This window comes from Micromys minutus (genome assembly GCF_963924665.1).
Source record: "Micromys minutus genome assembly, chromosome: 17".
NCBI lineage: Eukaryota > Metazoa > Chordata > Mammalia > Rodentia > Muridae > Micromys > Micromys minutus.
Window position 1 is genome coordinate 41,422,548 of NC_137952.1, and position 12,646 is coordinate 41,435,193.

Genomic DNA, 12,646 nt, shown 5'->3' on the forward strand with positions numbered 1-12,646 from the left:
GGTTACATTCCTGTAACCCCAACAGTCAAGAGGCAAAGGCAGGAGGAATGTTGCAAGTTTGAGGCTAGCATGGGCTACACAGCAAGTTCCAAGCCATCCAGGGCTATGTAGTCCAAACATGTCTCAAAACAAACAAACAAACAAACAAGACCACCAACAGCAACAAAAGGACAATTAAAAAGAAACATAACTTGTTAGTATGTACAATACGGAAGACCAATTATCACATCTCTAATTCTCATATCCCCAACAGTTCAGTCTAGAATGACTCTCTGTTGTCATTGAAAAAATATCTATCTGGGCATACTGGCAAATGCCCAGTATTGTATGAGTTAGGGTATAGAAGATATGGAAATGATATTTTAAGACCAGCCTCAGCCACATGGTGAGTTCAAAGCTACCCTAGGTTACACAAAACTCTTATCTTTGGACAGGAATGGTACAGAGAGAAGCAAAGACAGGAAGTGGGAGCAATAGAGTTTAAGGGGAAGACAGTGAGGAAGGAGGAACATCTAGTCAATGTGTGTGTGTGTGAGTGTACACATATATGTGTATGTATTACATTGTCAATTTTCAATGTGATTTGAACACATTATTTATAATAAACCCAATCTTGATGCCTCTTGGGATGTAACCTATTGATAATGTTGAACTATTATGCATTAGAAGAGTATTTTTCAACCTGTGATTCATAACCCCTTTGGGGGTTAAAAGACCCTTTTGCAGGGATCAAATATCAGATATTTATATTACAATTTATAACAGTAGCAAAATTATATTTATGAAGTAGCGATAAAATAATTTTATGGTTGGGGGTCACCACAACATGAGGAACTATATTAAAGGGTCACAGCATTAGGAAGGTTGAAAACCACTGTTTTAGAAGCTTGTGAATAACAAAATCTCAACTTACTCTTTGAACCTCTAGTTTTAAAATGTAGTTGTTATAAATACTGTTGGTACAAGGTGCACATGTTGATAAACAAATTTAGTACAAATACTCCCCAAGGCTATGCCCACAGGGGCTACTGAAAGGGATACAGGTTCCAAGGAGTTTGGAGGTCACTTACTGCTCACAGGAGAAAGCCACCACACAGGATGCTCTTTTATTTTCTGCCTGACAAATAATACATTCTGTATACATTAGCCACCAAGAGGAACTCCTCTCCTTTTCCAATCATTTCAGTATAATTCTAAAAGGATGTGTTGCCAGTACTTCTGGGAGAACAGTGTGTTGCATGGAGTGTGTACCACATGCTTATGTAGAATTTTCCTTTTCCTTCCAAATTAGACTCACCCAGTATCTAAGCAACAAGTAAGCCTTATCTTGATCGTTAGATACTGGCTGGCCTCTGGGCCTCAGGAGGTAACTAACCATGTTCCAGATGCGCGGAGACTGGAAAGCTGCTTTTCAACATCCGATGAAATTATAATGAAGGACTGAGCCCATGTGTCACCCAAGTCTGATTCCAAACTTTAGAAAACTAAACAAACGGGAAAGAACACTGGCTGGGGGTGTGGCGTTTCATACCTGCAATTCCAGCAATCAGGAGCAGAGAGTGAGACCACTCTATGCCTCAAGCCTTCCTGGGACTGCATAATGAGACACTGTCTTCAAAAAAAAACTAAAGAAAGAAAGAAACAAACAAAGAAACAAGAAAAAGTTGTTTTGCAAGAAAGGAAAGATTTGCTAGGTCACCGAATGCCTGTTCCAATACCAACTTTGCTCTCTTAAGTGCTTGTGGCCAGTTATGCTGTAGAGGTTGCTGTACACAGTTCTGGCCCCTGCGGTCTATTTCCTTTCTCTTCTTTGTTTGTGAAGAGGTAGTACTGGAGAACAAACCCATGGCCTCTGTTAGACCTCAAGAGTGCTGTACTCTGGCACTTCATCTTCACACCATCCCCTTCATTGCACTAAGCAAATTAAAATGCTCAGACACACTCACTGGTGCTTTTCTGGTAGAAGCTTTGGCCTAGGAAGTACAGAACCATGTAATTTCTGTCGCTGACTTGACCAATATTTAATGAGTTCCTGCCGCAGACCCACAGGCACCGAGTGGATGGTGAGGCCCTGGGTTTCAAGAACCGTAAATTATTTGGCGATAATTAGTCAATAAATATGCCAAGAGCTGCATTCATAAACGGAAAGAGGTGCTCTTTAAAACAGAACAGGTGCTGCCCTGAGAAGAGAAATCCTGTCTATAAAAGACAGTGCACAGAGGCTCGGGTTTGGGGAGGAGTTTAACCAGCAGAGGAATGGCCGCACTGAAACTCAGGTAAAGAGGAAACATAGAGATGTAATTACAGGACACGAGAGATATTTTCCCCCTTTGTGACCACTTCTAAGTTTATCTTTCCTTAAAACAATTGTAGGAACGCCAATGATCAGCTTATGAAAGAGGAATCACAGAATGAAGCTGGATTTAAAAAAAAAAATCAAATCCATCAATCAATTCTCTGTAAATTGCAATTTTCTGAACAATTGGATTCTGAAAATTCAGTCAATAAACATAAATTGAGTCTTTATAATTCACTGTCTATTATAGTCTTACATTTTCAGTCCAATATCAACTGGAGACAATTTGAAGGAAAATGAGATTTAAGCAGTAGGAGTTATGTTTAAATTAGAAAAAAAAATACTCATCTTTAGCAAATTAAATATAATGACAATTTTCTAAACACAAGCTAAGGCTATTTTAAGATACAATCAACTTCCATTATAGTCTTTGAAAGATCACTATTCATTGTAAACTATAATTTATCTGTAGGACTTCTAGAATTCAAATGCTTTTTTTTTTTTTTTTTTTTTTTTTTTGAAGATCCACAAACTCAAGACCATTTCAAAGATAGGAAATGAATGCTTCCCTGGGCCATCTACAGAATATCAAAAACAATTTTCAACAATCCTGTGATAATTTTATATGTACAGAACAGAGGGTATAGGTAATAGTCACCGCTTAGCTACAAGATTTATAGTATATGCCTAGGAGCATTTTACACATTCCAGAGAAGGAAGGGGTCATATAAATGATAGATAATTCTGCACAAGTGGAAGTCTGATACCTAGCCAGTCGTCATTCAGACTGAACTTAATTGTGTTCCGTAAATAGACACATTACCAGAAATGTTGTGGATATCCTGTTGAGACTTTTTAAACATTATCTTTGTGCATGTTGTTAGGAATAATTAATGCACTTGAACTTGTACCCTGGCTGACATGGTTTGCTGGAATAACGGACTGCTTTAGAGGGTTCTCCTTCAGAGAGCACCGGCACTAACCTCAAGTTACCCTAATTGGTAAAAAGTAATACACCTAAAATGAGACAAAGCAATTACTGTCCTTCTATTAATAATCCAAACATATTTTCCAGCGAGACCCATGAAAACCTTTTCATATTCAGAAAATTACTACTCTACCCACAAGCTCTCTGAGAATTGAAAATAATTCATCAGTACCAAATTCCCTTGATTTAAGGCTTATTAACTTGAAAGGGCTTGGTGACATTTGGAATTACACTGTAGTCTTGCCCTGACATTGGCCTGTGTGGTTGAATTTCAATGTAGAAAATAAGAAATAAATCCATATATTTGTTTTAAATATAAACTTTTCTACAGTATATAGGTAGGTATGCATTAAATACCTAAGACTGGTTATCCTCTACTTAAAAACTTCCACGAATCTTCTTAAAGCATGGTATAGATAACGTTTCTAAAGGAACATTTCTGTGTAGCTGCAGTTCACCGTCTTGCTTTCTGAAAATAGATTAGAAATATTATCATTTTGTACTTGTGGTTCCTAAAACCACTATATCAAAATTATACTTCAAGAACTGCCACAAGAATTCAATATACAATGAACAATGCAGTGATTCCATGGGCTCTGGTTAAGTCAACTTTTGTTTCCTGATTCTAAGACAAAAATATTACAAAGGGCTGATGGTCTAAAATGCACTGGGTAATAATGTGCTGTAGAACAGTAGCCTAGTGCTGGGCAGGTAGCTCATTGGTCAAACACTTGCTACTCATCCAGGGGACCCAGGTTTGATTCCTGACACCCACTTACAACTATTTCAAATGATAAGGAATTGGACATCTCTTCTGGTCTGTGGGCATTTGACATGTATGTGGTAAACAGACATACATGCAGGCAAAATACCCATATGCAAAGAATAAAATACTAAAAACAAAAGATAATGATGATAATAAGTCTATGGGCTCTATTAGTCTGTTTTAATAAAATGTTAAATACAAATACATCATAAAATTTTCCTTTAAATATGTAAATATGTAAAACAGAAAAATAAAGCCACCATCCTGAGTGAATGAACTATGAACCTTAAGCTCATGGGTTTACAGTGTGAGTTTTAGTGTCAAACCACTCTGACTCAAAAGTGTGCCTGCTGCCACCACCCTAGCTGGCTTGCCAAGGACCTCAGGAATATTTTGTGACTTCTTAGCACCTTGCTGTGGCAGTAAAATGCTAAGAGTAAAAAGTGGGTCCAGGGACCAAATGAAAATGTTCAGGAGGTACTTGCTTAGCCCACAGCACGTGCTCAGTCTTAACTCTTGCTATCCTTTTGAGGGTATTATGTGAATGCATATACACGGTCTATATGTATGTCCTATATTTATTTATTTCACATGTGGACATGACGTTACCAAGTCCATGGGATCTGGACATACTATTGCAAACATCAGAAATTCTTAGTGCCATTTCTCTGTTAAGACTCTGTCCACGTAGGAACATAACTAGAAAAGTGTCAGCCTGTCACATTGCCTTAATGCTTCATGGTTCCTACACCAATCACCCTAAGTCACACCATAAAACTGCAAATTGTTCTAGCATTCTTAATCTGATCTTCAAAAGTCCAAGTAAGGGCTGGAGAGATGGCTCAGCGGTTAAGAGCACTAGCTGCTCTTCCAGAGGTCCTGAGTTCAATTCCCAGCAACTACATGGTGGCTCACCACAATCTGTAATGGGACCCAATGTCCTCTTCTGGTGTGTCTGAAGACAGTGACAGTGTACCCATATATAAAATAGATAAATCTATTTTTTAAGTCCAAGTAATGATAGCAACAGAAGGTCACAAAATATGTTTTATATTAGATGCCTGAATCCAAATGAAGTCATAAAACAAGATTCCCTCTTTTGGTTCCATCCTCAGACACTTGAATATATTAAATATTACATTATATATATACATATATATAATTAATTATTATTTATACATATTATATATATTAGATAAGTGGACAAGTTCTATTATATGTGTGTGTTTATACATATATACATACACATACACATGCACATTGCAGTGCTTGCTCTAGCCGGTACCCAAGGAACAGCAGAGATAATTGTGCATCTGAGGACACACCACAGTTACATGAAGTATGAACTGAGTGGAATAGGACAAAAGTATCGGGCACAGCCCAAGTGGGAGGTGTGTCTATTCAGAGAGAGACTGAAACATGACAAGCAAAACCGAGGAGTCAGTTCGGCCGTTGATGATGCCCTTAGATACGATCAGCTTCCGTCTACTCGATGACGGCAGAGAGATGTTTACTAGCAGAGTGGCGTATCCCACTGGGGGTTCATAAGTACAACAGCATTGAATGTTCTTGAGCTGGACAGCAGTATTATTGGATATTATTTGCAAATAATTTTAAGTCTTCCTCTCACAGCCAAAAAGTTGCCCAAGTCATCTTGCCCATCTAGAAAAGTGTGTGTGTCTAACTCACTGGCATCCTCTGGTCAGAGGTGTTTCTTTGCATAAACAATGTGGAATTCTGGAGGCCCCATAACCTGGCTGCTCCTGTCTCCATTCTCCAAGTGGCAAAACACCAATAAAGTCCTTCAAGAGGATTTCTGATGCTCTTGAACCTGATCCCTTGAGCTCATGACTTCATAGCTATATCTAAGCATCCCAAGTATGCTGGGACAGAAGTCTTTCATGCATTCTTACGTATTTTTTATCAAAATTCATTTTCCTAAAATAGTATGCTTTGCTTCCTATAAATGAACTTAGTCCAGGAACTATTACTTCATTTTTTTTTCTTTTTCATCCCACAAACATGGGAACTCTACTCTCTGCCAAGTGCTGAGCTACATTTTCTGGTCTGCCAGCAAGCAGCGTGCAATTTCAAACAATGATTTTTTTTTTTTAGCTTTCTATTAAAATACAGTTAAAATATATGACTATGTTTAAAAGGAAGGGTGTTTTCTTTCTTCTAGGGACTTGAAAATAAAAATAATCTCTCAGGCACATACCTGAAATAGGAAGCTTCGTGAAAAATGTTCTTCCTGTTAACAAAGGCTCAGATACATGCTTCCGGTTTCCATGGCAGCACAACCAAAAACATAAGCGGTAGAAGTGGCCTGTTATATCAGCGGCTCACTTCCCAAACAATGGGACAATGAGCAATCAGGAGCTAATAATGACTGGGGCTGTCCTGCCTAAAAAAGCTCTTACAACAAAACAAACACCGGAACCCACCGCCCCTCCAGGGCTGCTGCATCAGCGCCTTGCTGCCTGAGTCCCTGCCCTGACTTCCGTCATTGACGGGCTGTAACCGCCAAGTGTAAGATGAAATAAGCCCTTTCCTTCTAAAAGAGAATTGACATAAAGTTGGAGTGTACGTTTTTAGTTTAGGATCATCTCCAAGGTCATCCGTTTTAAAAAATATCTCCTCAAAAGCCTGATGAAGGTCAGAAAATGTGTGGATCCCTTATGCCTCGTGGATGCATCCGCTTCAAAGGCACACAATCCAAACAAAGCTGGATGTCATCCACCACTGCTTTTAAGGAGAAAGACTCAACCTAGAACAGAGAAAAAGACTGGGTAGGGGAGACGACAGACAAACAGGAAGGAAGAGAGGGAGGGAGGGAGGAAGGAAGGAAGAAGGAAGAAAGAAAGGAAGGAAAAAAGGAAGGAAGGAAGGAAGGAAGGAAAAAGAGAGGGGGGACATAAAATGAGCTGAAAATTCACTCAGTAAAGAGCACGAGAACCTAAATATAATCCCCAAACCCACATAAACAACCCAGACATGGTGGTTCATGGATAATGGTTCAAACAAGCAGGTTCAGTGGAGGGGAGAGGGAGAAAAAGAGAGACTGAAAGACAGGAAGGGAAGGAGGGAGGGAGGAAGGGAGGGAAGGAGGGAAATGAAGGCAAGGTAATCATTCCTACAGAACAGATTCTGTCTTCTTATGTAAAACTTACTTTAGTCAAACTGTGTTAGAGATCTATTTAGCAGGATAAAATTCTTTAGCTTCAATTAAACTTTAAAAAACAACAGAAAACAGTGTTGATATGCCAAAGTCAGGCTCTACATGAAGTCTAGAGTTGACCTCAGAGATGTTCTCTGGATGTTTGGCCTGGTTTGGCAAAAAAAAAAAAAAAAAAAAAAAAAACGAAAGGAGGAAGAGAAGGAGAGAGAGGGGGAAGAGGAAAAGAGAAAAGGAGGGAGGGACAGAAGGGAGAGAAGGAAGGAGGGAGGGAGAGAGGGAGAGAGGGAGGAAAGGAGGGAGAGAGGGAAGGAAGGAAGGACAAAAAGGAAAAATCAGGAGAGAAACTAGAGAAAGCTCCTGCTCACTCTGTTTTTCTTCTCAGAATGATTCCATCCCTCAAGAGGACTTCACTCCAGACGTATACCGAGTTTTCCTGAACAATCTTTGTCCCCGACCTGAAATTGATAACATCTTTTCTGAATTGTAAGAGGATGCATTTTTTTTTTTTTTTAGCTTACAATGATAGTATGGGTGTCTAGGGCAGACTTTTGTTATGAATAGAAAGAGATTATCCAAGAGCAGAGACCTGACAGAGGTGACAATGTGCTATCAGCCTTGACAAGCAACTATTGCTCGAATGAGCATGTGCTTGCTATGACACAAGTATGGCCCGATGCCATTTTCCCATGCTCAGTTGGCTTTGTTTAGACAGGCCCTTGCAGATACAGCAGGAAGTGTCTTAACATACAAAAAGGAAGATTCGGGTGACAGAAGGATTCCTGACGGAACACTCTGAATTGTATTCCAGTCAACGGCTTCAGTACAGACACCCTTAGATTTCTAAGAACCCTCACAGACAGCATATGATTTTCCCTGATTCTGGGAATTATGAATGTTTATAAACATTGCCCTTTTACAGATTTATTTTTATTTAATGCATTCAACGGTTTCCCCTACATGGATATCTACATACTGCACTGTGTGTATGTCTAGTTCTCTTAGAGAAGCGAAGAGGAAGTTGGAGTCCCTAAACCTAGAGTTACAGTTATAAACCACCATGTGGGTGCTGGGAACTGAATCTGGGTCTTGGCAAGAATAAGTCCTTAAGCTCTGGGCCATCCCTCTAGTTCCTAAATATTGCTTCTTAAAGAGACACAGAGATGTAAAGAGAAAGCAAACACTTGAACAAAAGCACAGTTTGTCTTTTTTGATATTCCAAAATCTATCTAATGGCAAAATGTCGATAGAAATTTGTAAAGGAAGTAACTGGCAGGCAGACAGATCCTGCCGTTGAGTGTCACTTTGCAAGCTGAACACCTTTGCTTTGTGATTTTTATCACCTAAAACACTTACCGTTTTCAATTTATACTATTGAATTGTCATGGGTTGCCAACTAAATTGAAATACGCATCTGAATAACACTATTCCATAACAGAGTTGTGCGGATGAAATGAGATTGCATGTTTAGCTCTACATAATAGTATAAATTGTCATTATCATTACCCGAAAGAAGCTGACTCGGAGGGTTAGGAATTTGAAGCCAGCCTGGACTGTAACAAGCACCAGGAGAAACAGTGGCACCTAGTGAGTCCCTGTCTCCACAAGCAAAACAAGCCAATAAAGGCAGTGTAGACTCTTGGAAACCTGTAACTTGAGTGCGAGGAAAAGGAGAAACAAATTTAAGCACATGGGATTTCTATTTTTCTCTTTGAAGTGACAAGTCAGCAGTAATTCTTTAATTGTTACATGGGATAAAGGATGTCGTTAGTCATCTGATGCTAACTAGGGTGGTTGGGCAGTGGTGGTGGTTAGGAAGAGTGGTAACCCACCAGGCTTTGGAAAGGGGAATGTGTTTAGGGCACGGTCAGAATTCCATTATAGACTTTCCAGATACGATGCATTTTGATTCTCAGTTGCCAAGCGCACACATAAGAGGTGGAAAGGACTGTAATCTCTTCTTGTTTTCCTTACTCCAGTGGTGCCAAAAGCAAACCATACCTTACTGTCGATCAGATGATGGATTTTATCAACCTTAAGCAGCGGGATCCCCGGCTAAACGAAATACTTTACCCGCCTCTGAAGCAAGAGCAGGTGCAAGTGTTGATTGAGAAGTATGAGCCCAACAGCAGCCTCGCCAAGAAAGGTAGTGTGTGTCACCCCACACCGCACTGCAGGGTCCCTGCTTCTGCTGGCACTGGCCACACTCTGGGAGGACGGACTTAAGGTCATGTAGCACCTTTGTGTCTGGACTCTTCCTGTGTTTCTTCTTAGCCTGATGCAGTTTGCTGTTGTTTTAACTTTGGTGGTTTATCATTATAGCTCTGTCTATGATACAAGCCACGTATTTTTAAATATTTCATCTTTTCTTTTCTTTCTCAGATTTATACAGTAATTGACTGTATTTTTTTTCTCATGCAGAAAATTAACTAACTCAATTACTGACTCCATTAGGGTCACTTTTTTGAAAGTTCTGTTAAGTAGCCCATGAGTCAGTTTTGGTTTTCTCTTTTTCCTATTTGTTTGTGTGTTTGCTTTTCTCCAACTTTCCAAAACTAAAGAGAATATTCAGTCAGCTATAACCTTATCTTATTCCAATTTACACTAACTGATAAATCTTTCCACATGGAAAATCTGAAATTTGGCCTTATTTGTTTTTTTTTTTTTTCAACTAAATTTTGGTAGATTTGAATTAAAATATTGGTAGGGAAAAAAAGTACAAAATTATATCATAAATGGCAGCTTTAAATCACCTGGAAATTATTTTTAAATATATATTTTTATGTTGGTGAAATGAATAAACAAAATGTGATAATGAAGTTTCTTGCTGGGTGTTCTAATTATATTGATGGTTTTTGGCAAAACCTATACCACTGATACTGACTCTTCTAAATTCAAAGACCCTCATTCAGAAACCTGATTGAGGTAAAATGACTGATTTTACCGTGAACTTTTAGAGGGTCTCTAAGGAAAAACAAACCACAGTGAACCAGTTATTGAGAAAAAATGATTTGCATGTTAACATGCAGGCACTTCATGTAGTATCAGAAATAGCAATCACAAACCACAGATGAGGGTGCATGGCACAAGTTTTCACATGCGTTATATTAGTCCTGGAATCAGGCCTCTCAAAAACAAAGGGGAGCTATGTATTAAGTATACAACAAAATTGTATTTTTTTTTTTATCTTTTTGAGGTTTATTAAATCTCAATCGTAGATTCTGATACATGTGCTTGAGCTTAGTAACAATGATTTAAAATTCATGGTCCAAATCTCCCTCTCCCTCTCCCTCTTCCTCTCCCTCTCCCTCTCCCTCTTCCTCTCCCTCTCCCTCTCCCTCTCCCTCTCCTCCCCCTCTCTCTCTCACACACACACTATTATTATCTATATAATACTTTATGTGTGTGTGTATGTGTTTACATGTGTGTAAATTTGTGTGTGCATGTGGTAGTATGAAAGCCAGAAGCAAACTTCAGACATTGTTTTTAAGGAGCTATCACTCTTTTTTCTTAAGACAGAGCCAGTTATTGGCTCTGCTGCCTGGCCAGAGAATTCAGGAATTACTTTCTTTGTAAGTGCATATCCTTCCTACATTGCCTATGTGGGTTCTGGTGATCTAGCTTAGATCCCATTCTTTTTTTTTTTTAATTGAACAACATTATTTTAAAAAACAGAGATAAATGTACAGATTTTAAAAAGCATTTTTGCATAAAAGTATATGAATACATTTTTGTCAGTACTTGGTTTTTTTAAAGGTTTGATAGTATGCCTTAAAATCTTACTAGTTACAATGAGCATAAAGTACATGTAAAGCAAGATGTAACCTGGAAATAGTCAAAGTTCTCTTGGTGTGTGAAGATTAAACATAATGATTTTTTTTCTTTTTTTTTTTTTTTTGGCCTTTGTTTTTCTTGGACTTCATATAGTCTGTGAGTTGTTTCTGGGGTGTTCAGAGCTTTCTGGGGTTAGTATCCAATTATCAGTGACTGCATATTATGTCTGTTCTTTTGTGACTGGGCTACCTCACTCAGGATGATATTCTCTAGATGCATCCATTTTCTTAAGAATTATATTAAGTCATTGTTTCTGATAGCTGAGTAGTACTCCATTGTGTAAATATACCACAATTTTTGTATCTATTCATCTACTGAAGGACATCTGGGTTCTTTCCAGCTTCTGGGTATTATAAATAAGACTGCTATATGAACATTGTGGTGCATGTGTCTTTATTGTATGTTGGAGCGTCTCTGGGGCATATGCCCAGAAGTGGAATTTTTTTCCCTCTAGTCTGTTAATTGGAAATTTATAGACCACTTTTTTGTCAGCCTCTCTATGTTCTTAGCCAAGCATTTGGCCCTGATTATTAACTTTATTTCCATTGTTGCCATTCAGGTGAGGTCAGTGAAAGGACCAATTGTTTGCCATGTCTTTGGCAGGGCTGCTATGCAAGCATGCATAAAGGTGTCTCCTTTCTTTTTCTTTCTTTTTTCTTTTTTTTCCTAATGCCTGCTCCTTAACTTCAAGCCAGGGAAACATCCTGACTTTTCCAAGAACAGCTAACACTCAGGGGTGGAACAATTCCAGAATGAGTTCTAAAAATGATTAGCTCATAATATTGTGACAAAGGAAAAGCTTTTGTGAAACCAGCAGGCCTCCCCACGGCCTAAGGACATTGCTCCTGAAACCAATAGCCACACAGTAGCCAGGGGCAGACAGAGTGTCATCTTAACACCTAACCTCACTGTGCACAAGGTTCCTCTGCAGAACTGAAGAGGGAGAAGTTTTTCACTGACCTTTTGTGAGTTTGGAATAAGTAATGCTGACCAGAAAGCACCTTGCCCATGTGACATGATTAAGTCTGCTCCGGATATTGAAGTGTTGAAGATGGGTTTTAATTCCTCTGGCGTGTCCCACCTAGCTGCTCGCTAGATCATAATATGGTTCTTGGGTGTTAGACTTTCTTTCATTTTCCACTCAACCTATAAAGTAGACCTGCTTAAGAGCACAGTATTATTATAGGCTGGGAGGGGAGGTCTGATCACTTCCATAAAGCATTTGTGCCCCAACAAAGCGTTGTTTCCCATAACAGTGAGATGAGATTAGTATCTCTCCACAGAAGCCTCAAGTAGCACATGGAAAGAATAAGGTTGTCTGGTAGCACCAGGATGTGGAGAGAAGCCTGACTGGTGTAGGAGATAAACCTCTGTCACGTGATGAGACAGACGTGATAAATAAGTAGATATGGTTGGATAGAGCTGTCACCCTTCCCCCAGTGAGCAATTCAACTATCCAGTAATCAAATACTCACATTATAAGAGGCTTTAGTAGGTCCACTTCTACCCCAAAGCCCATACACAAAAACAAATCTCTGAAATTGTCCTATTTTAAGAGTAAAGTGGAAGTTTGTGATTTGCGTTAGA

The 12,646-nt window shown here is 39.0% G+C and overlaps 1 protein-coding gene across 3 annotated transcripts in view; it reads left to right on the top strand.

The window, feature by feature from the left end:
* Positions 1–12,646, top strand: part of PLCB1 (phospholipase C beta 1) — a 644,223-nt gene that overhangs the window by 438,317 nt on the left and 193,260 nt on the right. For all 3 annotated transcript variants that reach the window (XM_080931577.1, XM_080931578.1, XM_080931579.1), the window contains exons 8-9: positions 7,611–7,711; positions 9,205–9,371. In XM_080931577.1, coding sequence (XP_080787703.1) covers positions 7,611–7,711; positions 9,205–9,371 — 268 coding nt within the window. The remainder of the gene's footprint in view (positions 1–7,610; positions 7,712–9,204; positions 9,372–12,646) is intronic.